General features: G+C 43.5%; 1 protein-coding gene across 1 annotated transcript in view; it reads right to left on the bottom strand.

The window, feature by feature from the left end:
* GRIN2B (glutamate ionotropic receptor NMDA type subunit 2B) overlaps window positions 1–19,851 on the bottom strand; it is a 171,370-nt gene extending 151,519 nt beyond the window's left edge. Inside the window, exon 1 of the mRNA XM_013947295.2 lies at window positions 19,441–19,851. Within this exon, the coding sequence (XP_013802749.1) occupies window positions 19,441–19,851 (411 nt within the window). The remainder of the gene's footprint in view (window positions 1–19,440) is intronic.
* Window positions 19,852–20,438: the final 587 nt, after the last annotated feature.

Here is a 20,438-nt window from a genome sequence, read left to right as displayed (position 1 = left end):
TCCATCAGCCTCTCTTCATAGGACATGTGCTCCAAGCCCTGATCATCTCAGTAGCAGGAGCTCAGAGGGTAGAGCCAAACCCAATTCTTCAGGACAGCACAGGGAGTGTTGTAGCTGTGCTCTGGGACAGCCCAGTTAGCCAGTGTAAGTAATACCCATGGCCTATAGATCTTCCTTTTTTTCTCTGGAGAGTCTAGTGTCAACTTCCTTCCCCAAAGGGATGCAGCAGAAGTGGAAAAGGTACAAGGAAGGGTAACATGACTGGAAAGGTCTTCCTGAGAATCAGCTAAACAAATCACAATTCTCCTGCAGAAAAGAAACAGCTAGCGAGGATCTCTAAAATCAGGAAATGAATAGAGAAGGTGAAGAAGGAATAACTGCTAACTACTTTTTTTCTAGTAAAAGAATGAGGGAATACCAAATGAAATTGCTAAGTAGCAAGTTTCAAAAAGAAGTACTTCTTCACACCATGAGCAGTTAAGCAGTGGAACTCCTTGTCTCTTAGATGCTAAAAGTGTACACAGGTTCATAAATTCCATGAATTTTCACATGGGTAAGCGTACCAAAAAAAAAAAAAAAAAAAATCCAAAGCTACTAAATACAAAGATATGCTTTCTAGCTTAGAAAGTCCAGAGCCATAACCCACTGGATGCTTGGAGAATATTCCGAGGAAGTCTCACTAATTGATCCTCTATTGGCCATCAGTTCATACATCATTATAAAAATGCTTATAAATTAATTTTTAATTTAATTTTTAATTAATGAGGTTTGGACAACTTTAAGTAAACTGGGACAAGGTAGCAGAGTATGTACAGCTACAGGTTAGACTGATATACAGTTCCCCCCACCCCATTTTATTTAAATGCTTCATTGTTAAACAGAATCTATACTTTTTGCTTACCAGAGAAAAGGTGTATGCCAGATCATGCCCCATCAGTCCAGCATGGCATTACTGCTGTCCCACAGCAGCCAAAGGTGCAGAGCAGGGGGGACTGAGCCCAAGGACTTCAGCCATGGCACATGGCTCTGCTATGCTTTTCACTTTGCAGTAAGATGCCCTCAGCTCCAGAGAGCTGATTACACAAAGCATCATTCAACAGAAACAACATCACACCATGGCCAGATGGCTTCATGGGCCAATAGTCTCCTCAACCAAACCTTACACCTATATGTAGGCTCCAAATATTCATGGTCCCCTGTTTTTGCTCTCCCCTGATTTCCTGCCTTCTGATATACATGTAATTTCCAAAATATACCACAAGGCTAAAAGCTGGTCTTGGAGTGGTAACCCATCTACCCAGGAGAAGAACAGTCAAGGAACGGTCATCACTTCACCTTTTCATTTGTGACTTGATGGATGGAAAATGCTGGACCATATTGCCCTGTTACACTGCTATACCATGTGTCACCTCACACTGTTGTGATGACATACCTTTGGCTCAGTGGATCTGCTCCGAGTCCTTAACAATGTTCAACTACATGGAGCTGCCCACCTATGGGCATGCCTCAGTTTCTGTAAGTTTCCAGCAGTGCGTGTGCTACTTCCTTTCTTTTCCTCCTCCCTGGGTCAGAGGCATAGCCTAGGGACAGGCAGGTGCCCAGGAGCATCCCTAAATCAGACAGGTCCCCAGCTGCTCCAGTGGCCCCTAGGAGCCTGTTGGCAGCCAGAATAATTTGAGGCAGGTATGACTCATGCCAAATCCCAATCCAGAAAGGGGAATATAAAGACACAGAGGTGGTTTAAAGACACTTCTCTACTTCAGCATAAAGACACGTACCCAGCACAGCTCAGCCTAACTAGAAGACAAGGCCCAGTAGCACAATGCCCTAAAGAGATGAATGACTCCTGTTGTCTCGCTGGCAGATGCTTGCTGCATAGAGGATTGGACCTTGGAAAATCAAAGCTGTCCAACAGATTTCAAGGTGAGAAAGTACATTTATGTTCACCCCAGGTCTATTACACCAACTTTTCTAGTTCCAAGTGTGGGAGATGTATTTTAAGCTAAACTGCTCTCACCAGAGATGAGGTAATGGTGTACTGGGAAAGGAATAGGCACACCACAGTCACACACTGCCCTCCCCCACTAACCTCACTTTCTTTACACCTTTTCTACCCCACCTAACTCTGATCCTGCAGCGCTTTCATTTAAGAGCACAAAGTTCCTCCTCACAGAGCAGACACATGCAAAGTTGGCACAGGCTTCAGAGAAATTAATTCAGACTGGCAAAGTCTGATCCCTTTCAGGGAGCGTGTGAGAGAGAAGGCAGCTTTCAGCACTTCAGACATCAAGGAAGAGTAAGAGAAAGAGATGAGAGAAAACCTCATGTAGAAAAGGCAGCAGGAAAATGTCCTAATTTGGAGAGACAGGCCTTATTGCCATGGCAACCCAGAATCGCCCCACAGCGGCCAGATCTGACTTTGTATGTGGTGTTAAACGATTCAACCATTAAGAGAAAAAACTAAGGGAAAAAAAGAAGGCTGTGGAATCAAAAGTGTTCAGTAACGAAGAGCTTTTCTCTTGGGGCTCTCTGGCAAGTGAAATGAGCCTACTCAGTCTTAAGTTGTATTTTTTCCCTCTCTTTTAGGTACAGACACATTTCTTCTACATTTGCTTGGTTCTGAAGAATGAGTCACTCCTTCCTTGCTGCACAGCCTTCTCTCCCCAGCCCATAGTGCACAGGCAGTTGGGCAATAAGGGGAGAAAAGGGAACCAGAGAACTGAGATCCCTTTATCTTCTTTAAAGCACCCTACAAATAACCTCTCAGGACATGGCCAACACCAGGAACGAATGGCAAACCACTTGGGGACAGTGTAGGGCAGCAGCATATGTCACCAAGAAGGTAGTAACACAAAACGGCATGACTGTAGCCAGCAGTATCTCCAGCCTCTGGTACCAGGGCCCATGAAGGCACACCTGGGGTGTGTGCAAGAAAGCTGAGGGCCAGAGGAGGGCTGCTGAGCTTGGCTGGTGACAGGGGATGCAAGAGAGAGAGGGAGGAATACACTCACCAGAACTCACACAATGCATATATTGCTGGCCGAGAGGAAAAATGCATCCCACTGGTCATTAATTAATTACTCGATCTCGCCTTAAGACCTTCATGCCTGCTTCAGCCCATGAATGACTCCGAACATCGCATCAAACCTCTTCTCTCCAGACCCCTGCCTCCTTCCACCCTCACTCTTCAGGTACCCTTAGCCCTCCCCTCCTCACTGCTGCCTCTCTTCAAACACTTGTCCCCATTCAGTAGATCTCCTCATCCTTTCACTATTCTGAGCACAATTTTGTAGCCTTTTTTCAGTTGCCACAAGACGTCTCACAAATTTTTCAGGGGTTACCCCTCAAAGGGTGCTAGCACAAGGAGATGGTTCACTACAAAAAAGAGTGAGGCTGGGCAAGTAGTGAGATAGGAGTGTCAGAAAATGATTTTCTGCTCTGGAGGTTCCCACCTTGCAGCTGAAAGGCACAAATCCCAGAGGATGAATTCCCAGAGGACTATCTCCTACAGATTCCTAAGTGTAAAGCAGTAAATTGATTGTCACACCAAGATCCCTGTCACCTCATAAGTGTCTAATCTACTCATGTCAGCTCATTTCTGTATCCAATTTATTCATCAAATGGAAGCAAAATGTTTGACCAAAAGGATTCCTTGACAGCAGGGACAAATACAGCATGAAGGAGGAGAGGACATGTTTATGCACTGGTGAGGTTACACTGCCACACACCTTGCACATGATGTTACCCACTCCAGTACAGATCCACTTCTCCTTGGCCACAGAAACCCAAACACGTCAATCAAGAAAATCTTTCTACCAGTATTGCAGTCTAGACTACAGCAGGAGAAGGGGAAACAGAACAACTAAACTCACTCTTCTACTGTCTAACCAAAAAAAAAAAAGTTTGATTCCCCAAAATTTGTATATTTTATGGCAGCAGCACGGCAGGAGCTGCTAGCTGGCTTCTGGCACTCTGGTAGCACAAGATAATTTGCAACAGCTTGTTTCCACACACTGAATATTGTAACAAGCACATCTCAGGACACACAGCAAAACACTACTGGACCGGTACAGTGACCAGTGAGCAATACTGTTTGTCAGAAGTGTGGCCCTAAACATGGCAGAAGACAAAAACACAACCAGTTCTCCTCCCAGTGGTCAGTATCACAGCATGCTTTTGCCAGCCCATTTTGCCTTTGGTGAGAAAGCTGCCAGCCCCAGCTTCAGTTTATAGCAATTAAACAGATGAGACTTAAAATCTGCACGTGTACATAAAATCTTCCAAGGCAGCTGAGGCAAGGGCAGAAGGATCAGACAAAGAGAACCACTGTTACAATAGTTGGTGAAGATGAGCCCCAAGGATTCACGCCAGGACACGGAGACAGGGAAGGTTAACAGCACCATGGCTCATTGGAGGAGAATGGACCGTGGGCATGAGGAGCAGCGTAGCCTGGTGAGGTCTCCAGCCATTCCCTAAATGAAGCCATTCCACCATCTGCAGGCAAGCATACTTTGGCACTAAACACTTGCATGAAGGCCTAATTAATGGACCACAAAGTGACTTATTAAATCTAAATTAAGGCACCAACTGACTAGCAAAAGAAATTACATTTCTGGCCAGGTAATAACTGAATCAAACATTTGAATGTATCCTAAGCCCAGAAAAACTCAGATTCCAAATAAGCAAAAGCTTTTTAAGATAATCAGAGACTATTAAAACAAAAAAGAGGGAGGCCACGCAGGTTTGGGCAGTCAGTCAAATAACCAAAATTAGCAAAAAGGAAGGCTAGCCGGTTCATCACCTGTCCAGTCCCCCCCCATCTCCTTCCACCACAGCAGTGCTGTTCCCTGCAAGAATGCACATACTCTAAAATTTTGTCAGACCCATTATAAATGATTTTAGTGGTAAGACTTGCAACATTCTCTGTGGGAGACCAGTCTGTACAGCCAAAGAGAAGTCACTGCTCAGAGGTGTTTCCAGTGTTTGCTCTGAACCTCCCTGCCCTGCATTTCATCTCATTACACCTTTCAGACCTTACTGCCTCTCGTACTCCATGAGTTCAGGTCTGTCAGCACACCCTCTCTTCTAGAACAAGGGATACATTTTCCCCTCTTTCCACTTTCAGGCTGACTCCTTCTCAGCCAACCCAAGGCACCCATTGATTAGAGCATGCCCTGATCTCCTTCGGTGCCGCTTGAGAAACCCAAACCACCCCAGTTTGCTGTAGTCTTGCCACAATGCTAAAATCAAGTAGACAGAAAGCTCAGTGAGGCCAAAGGCAGAGGACATGCAGGAAAAAGTGGGGCAGAAAACAGGTATCTGCTTGCCAGTTATCAAGCAAACCCAGGTGCAATTCATGTTTTAAGTGCAATTTTTAAGTCTCTGCTTTGAAAATACAGTTAAAGGCACTTGCCCTCCTCTTCCACAGAGGATACTAATGGAATAATCCAATTACTGCTGCTGTCATCAGGCTAATTTCTTTTCTCAAGAGTGCTGTTTTTTGATAGAAATATTAAAATCTTCAAGCTTTGCACCATGTTCCCCTTCAAAAGCTAACAGATAGGAGCATGAGACATTGAGCAAGTGTCATGTCTGTTCATGTTTGCCTCATTTGCTTCTATGATCCAAGTCACAGTGGTATGTTGGTGTGAGTCACAGAGCGCATACATGTGTGCAGAGCACAAGTGTGAATCGAACGTCCAATGCTGAGAGACAGAGTGGCTCACATTACATGCTTGTCTATGCAAATCATAGAACAGGACTGTGCCAGAGTGAATCACAGTGAGTCACTGCGTGAGTGTGTGACACTGAGGGCTAGTATGCCGGACGCGTTTGGGACACACCATATGGGTCACTTGTGCAGAAATCACAGCCTGTGAGACACTCCAACATAGCTTTGCTCACCTTTTCTGTGCATTTTTAGCTTGTTTTCCTTAGGAAACAAGGCTTTTGCAAACCTGGTGTATGCCTCTGCATGTGTCTGTGTGTGTGTGTCTGTGTGCATGTGTGTGTGCACCTGAGGCGTCCCAGCAACTTTTGAACCTCCTGGTCAATTTCCCCTTGATCTGTCAAAGGGGCAGAGGTCTCAAGGAGAATGAAATTCGTACAATTCTGTACAAAATACAGCCCTGTGACCACATGCAGTCCCAAAGCCTTTTTGTGGCCCTACAGCTGTGTGTATGATTAAGCCCATCAGCACTCAAAGGCTGTTGTTCACTAGGCAATGAAGTAAACTGACCAGGCAACATGCCTACAGTGGCCAGTCCCTATACACACAGCCCCAGGGCAGCCACAGAATGTTGCTCCTTTGCCCATCTAGCAGGTATAAAAGATGCAGGGAAAACTTGGAAGACAGCAGTAGGAGACTTGGGAGAAATAGGATTATTCCAGGGAGGAGGTGTAGCCAGTTGTTCAAAAATTGAAGCCTCTATGGGCACATCCATTTATTTGGATTGAACATCCCCTAGCTGAAACAGATGAGTAGGTGGAGAAATGAGATCCTTTCAATGCCCCAAGTCCTCATCACTGGGGGAAGACTGAGCTCTTCTGAAATCTCTTCATTCAGTACAAGTTCTCTACTCTGTGGACTCTCTGGTGTCTAGTAAGGGCCAAACTCACATTACAGTCTTAGTATATAATTCAGTCAAAGAGTCAATTAACCATGAGACACAAACCCATTGAAAACAGGACTTCATTCATTTCGGAGCTGACAAAACTACTTGTACCATTGCCCTTACATTTGCTCTGTCTTCTCAACAAGCTATTCCAATGTCAGGTCATAAAATTCACTTTTAAGTGTGCCAGACAGAAAAAAAAAAGAAAAAAAAAAGCCTGTAGTGTAGATTCTCACAAGTGGTGAGACTCTGGGTGCCCATTCAGAAATACAGCATAAAAGACCCAACTTTCAGAAGGTGGAGATGCCCAGCATTTTTTCAAATTGGGGCTGCCTTAACATGTCTCATGTTGGATGTCAAAAAGGCACCTATAATCACCGTTTGCATTCAAAATGCTTTAGCCTAATTCTTCGATTTCCATTGCTTCCTACAATGGTGGGCAGAGCCTTTCCAGATACCAGGTGTCCTGTGCCTGGCAGCTTTGCACAGTGCCACACGCAAAAGGCTCTCCACTCCATCAGCCCTAATGCCACCTGTTCCCCAGCCTTCCTACCGCCCACCCAGCACTGCTGTGCGGAGGAACAGAGCGAACCTGGCCGAGAGCCTGGTTCATGAAGGATCCCAAATGGAGCCAGACAACCTTCAGAAACAGAAGACAGGCACTTCTAAGAGATGCTCTCTCCATACACCATTATCTGATAAATACACCATTATCTGACAAGAGTCTCCCCCTCTGCTTCCTGAGCAACTACCTCCATTGTTAAGAATACACTGACCCCTTCTTTTTATCTAAACTACCTTTGTAAGAGAATCGCCTTCCTTACACTTCTCCTGCTCTCTGCTAGGTCTTTTTCTGCTGTTTCTAGTAGATAACTAAAAGGTATTGGTGACCATCAGCTCAGTGTGTCACCTGAAGGAAAGCACATCCTCTCCTCCTTCACTCCACTTCCATACTGCATCAGCAACAGGAGATTCTGTGCTCCCAACAAGCCCTCACGAACTGGAAATCATAGAGACACCATATTTCTAAGCAGGGAGTCTCAGAAAAAGGAGACAATCAGCTCTGGAAAGAAAACCATGTATTTCAAGCAGATCAGAACTACATGGAGCCACTTGCAAGGAAGAACTTTTCTGGTGATAGTAATTTTACCTAGCACTCAGCTCCATGCAGGACATGTGAACCCTATGATTTGGAAGGCTTAAAGAGAAGTTGAGACAACAAATCCCTCCCAGATAACTGATTTTTGATAAAGCTGGAGAGCTGGTTAATGCAACACACTGAACATTGAAACTTCAGCTCAAGTAGATTTCTACTATAGAGAGCATTAGACACATATATATAAGGAGTATCATGGGTGAATTCCCTCTTGGATTAGGCAAAGTTATACCCATGGTTAGGACAGGTGGAGAGACCTAGAGCAAGTTTATGATGTCTTTCTTCCATTCCCAACCCTTCACCAGCCCCTTGCAGCTTGAGGGTATCTCTGCCACAGCCAGGCCACAGCTGCGGACACGAAGCCAGCCTGGTAAGTGTGAACCCCCATCAGCCGTGACTGACAAACCCTCACTCAACTGCTCACCACACTTCAGCATCCAGGCTAGTAACATCCCCATGGGAAGCTCTGCCGTAGTTGAGGTGGTGCCACAAGCTGCCCCTGCCAGATCCACATGAGCTCAGCAGCCACAGCCATTAGCCTGGAGGAAATAACCAGCAACACACAAGGCTGCTAAAAATCTTTTCCCAAGCTTTGCTGCCCCTTTACCCACTTGTCTGTGACGTGGTATATACAACATCATACTGCATTAGGCCGCAGTGAGAGGATCACCAGCCTGTCAAACTGGTGATATGAAGAACGGTATTAAACTGAGTAATTAAATCATTTCTGTAATTACTCTCACGCAGTTATAAATAATGTAGGCCCACACGTTCTCTCTGGAAGTCACAATAGCGAGAGAATACAGTGTGAGGAATACAAATGAAAAAGAAGAAATAATAATAATAATAAAAACACTTAACATTTATACCATAGTTTGCATTTTCAAAGCACAGTGCAAACAATAATTAAGAAATGAGTAGAATGACAGACAGGAGAGGGTGAGAGAGAAAGGAAAGTAGGAGACAGGAGAGGAAGGGAAGGGGGCAAGCATGGAGCAGCATTTGAGACCCCTCAGTGGCCACACAGCAAAGCTCACGGTTTGGTGGAAACACTGCCCAGCCATGTGGAAAGGCAACATCATGTGGCTCTTCAAACCTCGTTTCCTTGTTTCTACAGCAATCTGGGGAAGTAAGGAAACAGCTCTGTTTCCACAGAAAGCGAGCACCAAAATAAAAACCCTAGCGGGAGCCAGGACAAAAAGCTGTGCTGCAAGTAACAAATACACACCTGGAGGAGCCAGCAGCTCCATCACAGAGCCTCCTCCGAACTATTTTTGTCAGTCCCCTCCAGCGCAGAGACTCAGCAGTGATTGCGCTGGCCCCGAGCCAGGGAGCTGGCAATCAGCACCACAGGGGTCTGGGGGAGGCTCACCTGCTTGTCGCTGGGAGCTTTTTGCTCTCCCCACCAGTCTCCAGGCCTCTGACAAGGGGCGAGCTTGGAGGGGGGGGGGGGCACACGGCTGAGTCAGCATGCTTTGGGAAAGAGCTGCTGGCCTTTTCTGAGGGGACACAAATTCCAGCAGCCCCATCCCCCCGCAGCGTAATGGCACATGGGAGTCATTTCTCATTCCCTTTGTGGCTCAGCATGGAGAAGGGGAAGGAATATTTCTTGCAGACATGCTGAACAGAGCAGTGAGGCAGGGCTGCATGGGGGACGTCACTGCCCCATCCCACTGCCCTGTCCCCTACTAGGTGCCTCTGCCCGAGGCCTACTCTCCTCGCCCACTTTCCACCCAACAGGCTTTCCACCCCAGTTTTACACTCCACGTCATATTTGCTCAGCTCTTCAGCTACCCCCAATTCCCTGTATCTTGTTCCTTTTTTTCAAGTCAGGCAGAATCTCCTGCTCAGACAGATTTCCATCTCATTAGTTCCCCTCTCCACATTTTCCCATTCCCCATCTCCCTTTTCTGACCTTTTTCCTACCCATCTCCTTGTTTCAGGATCTCTTCCCAGACATCTCTTTCTTCATCATCAGACCCTCCTCTCCCACCTCACCTCACTCATGCACAAGCCCGGATCCCTTCATACAGCTAATGCTAGTGTTCCCCCAGGTCCTCTCAATTTCTCTTCCTGGGTCCTAGTCTCTTTGTTGTGTCCTCACAGGCTCCCTCACCACTACTAACTCTAGCCCCTACCTCTAGTTGCAGCTTTTGCCAAGCATTGCAAGTTTCACCACCAGCTTCCTGTCCCTCTTCCCCAAACACTAGCTTCCTCTCTCCAAGTATCTTGTCCTAATCTATTCCTCTGCTACAGTCCCTCACACAGATCAGTCTTTTTGCCTGCTGAACTGTTTATTGCTCCTTGCTGGACCCCTCAGGGACCTCACTGACCCCCAGGAGAGCCAGTTCCACGCACCTCTGTCCCCCCATATGGCCTGCAGCGGCCCAGAGGTGCAGGTGTAGTTTTGAAGTACAACTTGCAAGGACAGAAACTCTTCAAGAGTTGCCAGCTTGGGGCAATCTACACAGTGGTAGCAAAAGCACATTCCTGATTAAAAGTCCTCTCCCAGAAGACACCCTCTCTAAACTTAGGTCCTTGCTCTAAAGACCTGTGGTGGTCAAGCAGAACCTTCCAAGGAAAAGGTGCCAGCATTTTTAACATGGGCAAATCATGTATTTTCCAAAAAGAAGTAAATCAATCAGCTTGAGGCATACACCTGGCATAGGAAACTTCTGCCCAAATAGTCATAATCTGGCAAAGTTACAGGAAACCCACAAGAGGATCTCACAATGGGAAATGGTGGGCAAGCTTACAATAGATGCTACTATCAACCTCACATACAGTAAGCTCTCCTGCATGACACAGCTATTCAGCCACCTCTAATGGGGGTTACAGCTTCTCCTCCTGGAGTCTAGATTTTCCTGTGAAGCATTGTATTTACTTCAGCTAGAAGAATTCATTAATTGCTCCCTAGCAATTAGGTAGTCCTTGCCTTTTGTGGAGTTTAAAGGACTTTACAGAAACATTATTACTGTCTTCTTGCAGTAGACAGAAGCTGAACAATGGTCTTGAAGTCAAGTAGAAAGCTATTTTAGAGCAGGGCTGCAACTGGGACTCTGGTCTTTCAGGCCTATTTGAATCTACTAGCCACAACACATCCCTTGGATCAATCCTACTCAGTGTGCATGCTTTCCCTTTTTTTTTTTTTTTTTTTGCCTGCCTTTAGACTCTCCATCTCCTTTATTTCTTCTTTCACCCTCCTTCTGCAACACACATTTATTGTTAGTATAAGTAACCTCATAGATACACAGCTAGAAGCTATTGCCAAAGCACAGAGAGAAAAGTACCATGACAGTCTTTGGGGTATTTTTTTTTCAGTCACTCTCAGAACTTACTTCAGTCAGGCCCTCTCCTTTTGTTCTTATTTTTTTCATGATAGTAGATTCAGGACAAGTTTTCTGTTTCTGTCTCTCCGCTTGTTCATTCTCTTTCTCCTCCACCCTGGCTAAGTAACACATTCTACAGCACTTAGTCCAGTCCTGGTTGAAAACAGCTGAAGCAATGCAGCTTCCACACTCTTCCCTGAGGAGACCACAGCACATCCTAATAAAACTCACAGTGCCTGGACTTTCTTCTTGATACACATTTAAATGATATCTTTTCCTCAGGTTCATCCCATTGTTCCTACTTTTACTTCTGGCAACTACCCTAAGCATTATTTTCTCTAATCTTGGTATATCTCTGTCCACTGCATATATAAATGAGCACACTGACTCATTGTTCAGCCAGTCTACAATACACATATATAGCTGTTTCAGTCTTTCTTCATACATCAATCCCTCCAGACCCTTAACAGAGTCACAGACTACAGTCATATCTTTTTCTGAATCCTGTTTTTTCCAGCCTGTGCATATTTAATTCCCTTAACTCCCTTCATAATCCATCCCCTCCAAACTTGGTTAATGAGGCAAATAAAAGGCAAAGAGAATAAGAGATTCCCTGGAAAGAATTGTTTCTCTCTGTCCCGCAGTTACTGGGGAATGACACGCAGATCTAAAGCATTGGGCAGTTTCACACTCCTTGTTTTCAATTTCATTTTGAGGCCAGTTTAGGGTAGGGACAAATTTGAGTGTAATTAATTTAGATTTTGTGAGACAAGTAACCACTTGGGGTTGTAATAAAGGTCTGCCTGCTCTAGAAAGAAGAAACTAATCTTGTCCGGCTTTGGATGGTACAAATTGATTTAATACTTTTGTGTTGTTTTTTTTTGTTTTGAAGAAAGATGTTAGAATAATGATTGTAAATAATGATAGGTCAGGTCTCATCAATCTCCTAGATTTTCTTTAGATAAGTGCTCACAGGTTTAGAGGTTTATCCAAACACCATCAGTCTGAAAATCAGGGTTGGAAACTAGGAAGAAAAAACTCTTTTCAAAGAAACCCAATTAATTGCCAGGTCCAAGCTGAGTGGAAATTAACCTTTTTTTCACAGATATTTCAATTCTTCTATTTCCGGGTAGAAAATGGCAACATCATATATATACATTAGTAGGAAAGAGGTTAACTCAGCTTCCTTGCCCTCAGGTAGGGCTGCAGCAGTTGCATCTGAACTAGGCAACGAAAGGTTCAGGGATATTCTTCTGCCACTCAGGAAAAAAAAAATTACTATAACAGCAGAAAAAAACTAAAACGCAGTACTCCTGGACAAAGAATTCTATGACCCAAAATAAAGCAGCTTATAAATAGCTACAAAAGACTGATGTAAAGGAATCAGACTTCACTTTTGCTTGGTGTGTGTTGTCTGGGACAACTTCTGCCTTGGGAAGAATTCTGCACCTCTATTTAGGCTTCTTTGCATTCAGCATCCCGCACCTGCCCCAGGATGGCTGCTGCCCAAAAGCCAGGCACCTTGGCTTGGTGTTGGCCTCACCTGGGTCTCGGTGGGTTTTCCCCTCCACAAGCCTGTGCCACTCTTAAGTGAGGATGGTGCCTTCAGGCTTCAGGTGTCTGAGGCTCTACATTTCCAAGGCTCAGGGCAAATATGAAGTGTATCAGGTAAAACTGATTAGGGAAAATGTGATGACAATACTTTCAGGAAAAACTGCATTTCCATTAAAAAAAGTGGTTTTCCTTGATGGGGTTTTTCTAAGCAACAAAATCAAACACTATATTTTCTTCTTATGATTATTATTCTGACTCCTGAAAACAATACCAAAAAAAAAAAAAAGCAGCCTTTGAACAGGGTTCCTCCTAAGAAAATGGGAGAGAAAGTAGAGGGAAACTTTCAAAATTAAAAAATCAGACAACTTTAATATGATATGTAACAAAAGAAATGATACATTTCTTTGAAGTCATTTTTCCATTGAAATAATACTGACAGAAATATTTCAGCTCTTGTTTAGGAAATGAGAGTTGACACTGAAGGATTTAATGGCCCTGGGGAGAGGCTAAAGCTCTTAAAAGTTAATTTCCAGGTTTCTTAATATCTGAGGGATTTTTAAAGCTATTAATTATTTGTAAAGAAATAAAAATTGTTCTAGGGAAAGTCTGAGATGTTAATTAAACTTCACAGAAATACTCTATACCTATATTCCCTCTCTTTACATTAAAATTTTAATTTTGTGTGGATGGATTAGATACAGATATAAACATAAATTACTGATCCACCTGGCCTGTTCTCAGAGGTGTATATGCGAGGGAAAAACAATGTTGGCATACAATACTGGCTTTTATTCTCTATGATATTCTCCTTTCCCAACTTTTATAAAAGACTCATAGTTTGAGGACACACAATGTTTAGTTCATTATTTGTGAACTACACAGAGCTTTCATTTGGCAGCAAAAGGAAACAAAAGTACCAAAAGCAAAAGAAGTGTATTAATCATGTCCTCAATAAAAAATATTAAAAGCTTGAAGGGAAACTGCTGATTTTTTAAAATCAAACTCATATTTGCTAATCACTAGATCAGTCTGGGAAACATTTAAACTATTACTATCATCAAATGTAGTTTCAGAAAAATGGAAATGCTTTGTGAAATTACATGAATTGCATATAATTTTGCTTTGGAGGGAAAAAAGCTTGAAATCTTCTAATAACGTTGAACCATACTCTTTCAACATTTGCAGATTAAAATGTGTCTTTTTCCCCTACTAAGCAGCATTTTGTTTTGGAATTTATTTCACTTCAGTTTATGTAATCCATTCAAAAGGAACTTTTTCTTTTGTTTTGACTTGATTTCTTTCACACAGAGCTTTAAAAACTTCAGATGTCATCCCTAATGAAATTAAACAAATCTACATCCAAAAAAATGAGGTTTGCATTCCCCATGCATCTCTGTTATTTAACCCTTGGAAACCTGAGAGTGAAAGTGTTTTCCTTTTAAATTACAGATATTCTGCTTCTAGCAGCACTGTCCCAGTGTCTTTGACTTTGTCCTGGTTTCAGTGTGTGTCTAGGCTTTCAGCTCATCCAGCTAGTTTTGGCTTCCCTGTACATGCAGCATCATTTTGCTGCACTCTGGCCGGCAGCTGGTTTTCTTCCCTGCTGCTTTACACTTATTCTTGAGTTCGGATGTACTCCCCACTGAAATACCAAGGAATACCACTGCTGCAGCAGCGTGGCCCAGGCACAGAGCTGCCACAGCAACCTTCAGCATTTAAAGACACAGAATACACATCTTGGAGACCTTGCCAGAACACAAAAGAAAGGGAACAGGGATATAGGAAGTGGAGCTGGCAAGGCAGAGGAGAAATAGCAGCTTCAGGGTGCATGAGAGAAAAAAGAGCAAGCTAATGGAGGGAGTAGAAGAAAATCAGATATAGGTTGTGTGAGAAAAGAAGAATCTAGCCTATAAAGAATCAAGGATTTTGGATTTGGGGTTAATTTCATGAAGATTTTGTTCTGATTTTATTATGAGCACAGCCCAATTGCATAGATCATTTTTCCCTACCATTTTATTTCCATCAGGATGGCTATCATGTGCGAGCAAGCCCTAGAGAAAATAGCAAGGGACACAGAGATAAAGGAGATTTTCAGCTGGAAAAATATAATCCTCCACTTCTTCCACTATTTTTCCTGAGTGTTGCACGTGCACCATTATGTTACTTTACATTTATGTTACATTATAAGGCTGGACAGGACAAGAAGTGTTGGCAAAATGGTGTGACTATGCAGAAAAATCAAGGAACACTTCCACCAGGAATGACGGTCACCAGCCATGCTATAAGGAACCCAAAGCATTTTCTGCTCTTACCCTTTCTACTTCCATTACCACCACATTGACTTTTTTCATCATTTAAAAAAATTAATAGTCATTATGAAACAGACAAGTCAGCCAATGGCTTGGTCATTTTTCATGCAAGAAACTAAATCTTTTCCAATACAGTAAGTGGCCTAAATCTGAACAACAATTTCCTCTTCTTTTAAGATATAAGTATATATTGTATATATATAAGTATACAATGTTATTATATTATTGTTATTATACTATAAGTATACATTGTTATTATTATTTCCATTTCTGTGACTGCTCCTTTACCTCCTCGTTCTGAGCAGAAGTGATAATAGATAATACTGAAAATATAATAAAGAAACACCCAGTCCAGATATCCAGTCTCAGGTCTGCAAACACAGGATACTGGTCTGGGTGCCTATCTGAACTGACACTTGGTTTGCAGCCTTGAAGGCTTCCTTCCATCATTAGCTTTCCAACCCAGAGCATCCCCACCAATCAGCTATTTCCACACTGTGCTAGGAATGAATTTCAGTTTCCAAAGCGATTCTTAACACTGGAATGGGAGCAGATGTCCCCACTAGTCTTAAGGGCATTACAATCCCCAGGACAACATACTCTAATGCTTACGCTAATGCAAAATAAAACTATAAAGAGAAAGGTCACTGTGTCAACTTTAGGCAAACCAAAAAGACTGAAGAGATTCAACAAGCCAACTTCTTGGATCCCAAGAACCCAGCATTGGTGATGGTCCGTGCAGATTTCCCTCTCCCAGATGTCATCTATTTCAGATTAAACAGAGACCAGTAGTGAACCATAAGGCTCCCTTCCTAACCAGAGGTTCTGGTGAGATGATGCTGTTGTCCTAGTCCTTTTTCAAGGTGTTAATACCAAAACAAGGACCAGGTGTTTGCTGCTAGGGCTGGAACAGTGCAGCTGCTCTTAAACCCTGCCCTGTGAGTGCAGAACTTGCTCCTCTGAGAAGAGCTAATGCAGGGGCTATTGGACCTACTTAGCTGTTGCTCCCAGGCTATCCCGCCCTGACAACAGCTGAATAATGAAATATCTGTCTACATATGCAGGGGGAAAGTAAATTCAGGCTTGAAATCTGCAGTTCACAAGGTTTGGCATCACTGCTGGCAATCTCATCAGAGGCTAAAAGAATTGAATGGGCTAGGAGGAGGCTCTCTGTTGGAAAAGTGGTCTCTCTAAAGCTAGACAGAGGTATGTCATGTGTCTGTGCTGTGTCATTTTCCTGGAACTAAGCACAGATATCGGTGTGCACAGAGATCATCTGGTCATTTTCTTCTGATGCCAAATTAGACAGAGATTAAATGCAACATTTCATAACAGCTAAACAAGTGGGACTAGGCACATGAGCACCTAGGAGAGAAATGGCAAAAGTGTATGCAAATGTCTATATACTAATTGTTCAGAAGAAATAGGCAAAACAGAGAAAACCAGAAAGGATAAATATTAGCTACAAAATCTAATCAAATGCAATATTAAGGAGCATGAATTTGAACAAAACAATCAGGAAATCCAGATGTTGCAATTTCAGCAACATACCTCCATCTGCCATGTTATACCTAGGACAGGATTCACAGCATTTAGCTTCAGGCATGAAGAGCAAGTCAGAGGAGCCTCTTTTAGTAATCAGTGGGGAGATATAGGAAAACCCCACAAGCATTTCACTGCACCCCAGGGAGGGCTGGATGAATTGTCCTCAGGTGGCACCTCCTTCCCCACTGACTGTAGAGATACCTTGATCTCTAGCTGGTAGGTAAGCAAGCTTTCAGATGCCTGTTAACTGAGATGAAGCCAATCCATGCTATACATTATATGAAATATCTGTCTACATATGCAGGGGGAAATTAAATTCAGGCTTGAAATCTGCATTTTTTTATTATTTTTCCTGCCCTTCTGGTTTTCAATTAACCAGTGTAACCCTCACTGAAGATAAAACAGAATTTCACGTGCTAGTCGAAGGGAGGTGGACCAGCTGAGGGTTTTTGCTCTAATCTCCAGAGAAGAGGCTCTTATCTGTCACACTAAGGAGTCAGTGGTTTGTACCATTGGTCCTACTGATTGCAAATGCACACAGAGCACAGCCAGGCTGTAAGCGCAGGTCTGAACCTGTGAAATGCTGAGCAAGTTCAGTCACAGCCGACTGCTGTGGGTGGTGAGAGGATGCTGAAAGAAGAAGTTGATGCTTTGCAGGATCAAACCCTAACCACACAATTCATTTGCAAACAATATGACTAAGAGTTAGTGAGAGCAAAGCCTCCATCAGGGCCATTTGCGGAAAGTAAATTGTTAAGGACTTACCAGTCTAGCTTCAGTATTTTTCAGTAGAATATCAATGTATTTACTCTCTGCCATATTTTAATTTAATTCATCAAATAAATATTGTCCATTAAAGATTACACACCTGTGAATCAGAAGCTGTAAAGGTCAGCCATTTCAATTTATGTTTAAAAGAAATCTTGCCCTTTACTAAAAGGCAGATCTTTGCACGTAACCTGCTTCTCCTGTCCACAAAGCTACAAAAAAGAGTTGATAAAACAGAGTTTTCTATTCATAAGACCTCCATCCTTGAGCTCCCCGTGGGCTGCCTATCTGCCAGAATGTGCTTTAGAAGGGAGTCAGTGGGGTACACAGGACAGTAGCATGACTTGCTGCCTTCCTAAGGAGAAACCTGAGATGGGTAAAAAGAAAAATCTTTGGGAAGTTCAATAGGCCAAACTCCTCTTTGAATTACAGCAGCATAAATCTGATCTAATCTTACCAAAGGCACCGGAGCTATGCTGGATTTACACTGCAGGAATCTGAAATCAGAATTTGGCCTGCCAAGTTCAAAATTACAAGAACCTTTTTCCAGTGCTCGGGAGGTCTGGCATCAGCAACATTTATGCTTGTTCAGAGTGGATATAAAATGCCCCGTAAGTGTGAAATGTGGTACTCTAGTAATGTTTCAGACCTGTTTTGCACAGACATTGATAATCATGCAAAGCTGAGGTAGGAGAACAATGAGACATAGAGGTGTTGCCTGACTCTTCTCAAAGATGGAAAAGCTTTACTGTTGGTGAAATGGGACAGAATGACTTTATTACATGTGAAACTATTCAAGTGGAGAGAAAAAAAATGCCCGTGATTATTTTATTCAATGATTGCTTTAGCTCGAAGCCCGATTTCAGAAAATAACCTGAATATTACTTGTATATTATTTATACACTGAACAATTGGTCAAAGAGTGAGAAAATAATTTGTGGCTGATTTAATCCCATCTACTCACCTATAAAAACCTACACTGGATTAATTATTTGCAAGAGAAAGAAAACAAAACACGCCCGGATTTCTCAGTTTGCTAGATCTCATTCTGAGGAAAAGTTGCCATACTGGTCGTAATGCTCCCCCTTCATTTAATTACACCTGATTCTGCCTAGTTATATGTCTGAGATTCTCTTAAAAGTGACCTGCAAAAGAAAAATAATCAGCTTGCATCCTTGTTTACTTCTTCATGATGCACCAAGTGGGGTCAAGAGGTTCTTCTCAATAAAAGGGTCAGGCCAGATTCTTTCTTGTGCTGAGCCTGCAGGGCAGCCCTACTTCTCTGGGGTATTTCTGCTGGCCCACATCAGCCGGGAGGCCACTGCAGCCTACACTGGCTGGCCAAATGCAGACTCAAGTGTGAATTACTGGGTCTCCTGTTCCTCCCCTGGGGGAGATTTGTATCAGGTCTAGCTGCATTCCATAAGGGCTCCCCTAAGCTGAGAGTTATCAGCTGGCCACAGCTGCTGCTCTCTGCTTCTTTACCCTGTTCAAAAGTGGTAGTGGAAAGGTCTGTTTGTGTAATAACTCCCTGGAAGACTGACTGGAGCCTGGGAAAACAGTGAAATGTCAGTGATATGAAGGAATAAAGTAGTGCAGTAAAAACAAGAAGGACTTAGCTGGACTGGTTCAAACTGGTTATTTGTTTTAGCTAACACCTATTTAACTCCAGGAGCTAATGAACACTTTGGAGAGAGGACGGCTTTATTAAAGATTCAATTATTTTTCAATTAAGACATAGGAGCTGTATTAAACCTCCCTGAAAATGCCACAATGTCCTCCAGCTCCATGCAAGGAAAACCCAAGCTGGCATTCTTGGTTCTTCTAAGGTAAAACACAGGCAAAAATAAAATCTTTTCAAAAATCACAATTGTCAGGGACTCTTTACCTATCATAAAGAAGAAGAAAAGAGCTCATTCTTTTGCAGTTCTGTTTTACCTGCTCTTTTCCCTCCTTGGATTTTCTCTGTTGCAGATAATTCCACATGATTAATAGGTTCTTCTCAGCAGTGCTACACACAGTTAACTCTTTTAATCTGTCTTTGAATCTGTCTCTCTCTGATCCCCCAACCCATGAGACTCCAGCTGAGGATAAGAGAATAAGATATTTTTCTCTGTTTTAAGTTTAGATCTGCAGGTCTATGGGAGAAGCAAGCTCAATTTTACCTTATCTGCCATGATCATAGAGGAGCCTCCGTGGATGCCCAGGATGGGAGTGAGGGTCTGGGCAGAGATGAAGTCCAGGATCTGTGCAATGGCTTCCTGGTCTGTGTCATCAGCGAATACCACCCCTTGAATCTTCCGGTCTGACATGAGGTCACAGATGCGGGTGATGATGCTCTTGGGATCTGTCTCATTCATGGCCACCAGCTCCACCCGAGGCACCACTGAGAGGTGGTGGAAGTCATCTTTCTCGTGGGCATCTTTGATGGCCACCTCGTCTGAGGTCCCCACCAGGATGACCGCAATACCAATGCTCGGGTGGCTTTTCTGGGCATGGGCCCCGCTTCCTGTTGTCGCGAGGACTGCCAGCACCAGCCAAAACCTTGGAGAGTAGCACTCTACCCTGGGCCTCATCTTCGGCTCTTACACTCCCTGAGTAAGGAAGAAATAAAAGGGGGGGGGGGGAGAGAAAGGGAAAGTGATTAATTGACAAGTCAATACATACACTCGTTTTCAAGGCAGATCCCTTGATTTTCCTCATCCACTAGCCCTCATCCCAACAGAAAAGTCTATCAGTCCCTCTTGCCTGATGTCCAGCCCTTTGGCCACATTTGGAGCTCTGTTAAAATCAGGGGAGCTGAGATCAGGCCAGCCTTTACTTCATAGTTTGGAGTCACTTCAGAGAACAGCTGTCAGCAGAAGATAGAATCATGTCATCTCTCAGCCTCCGCGTCACTTTGAGACTCAAGTCAAAAGTGTTTGAGAATTGTCCTTTGATGGCTGTTCGGCTGCCTTTGTGAAACTAATTGCTTATGTCAAGCCCATGTCTAAATACTTGCCCTCAACATAAAGGAATTATTGATGCTTGCAATCATTTTGCCCTTCTGCTGGATGTATAAGCAGAGAGGCTGAAGAGACCAGGAAGACAGGATTCCCTTTTGCCTTCTCAACACATCCCATCTAGACTAAAGTGAGGACAAACGGGCAAGGCCACTGAATGT

The sequence above is a fragment of the Apteryx mantelli genome, chromosome 1 (genome assembly GCF_036417845.1).
Source record: "Apteryx mantelli isolate bAptMan1 chromosome 1, bAptMan1.hap1, whole genome shotgun sequence".
Classification (NCBI taxonomy): Eukaryota; Metazoa; Chordata; class Aves; order Apterygiformes; family Apterygidae; genus Apteryx; species Apteryx mantelli.
The sequence above is the reverse complement of the archived record's forward strand: the minus strand, read 5'-3'. Positions and strand labels throughout refer to the sequence as shown.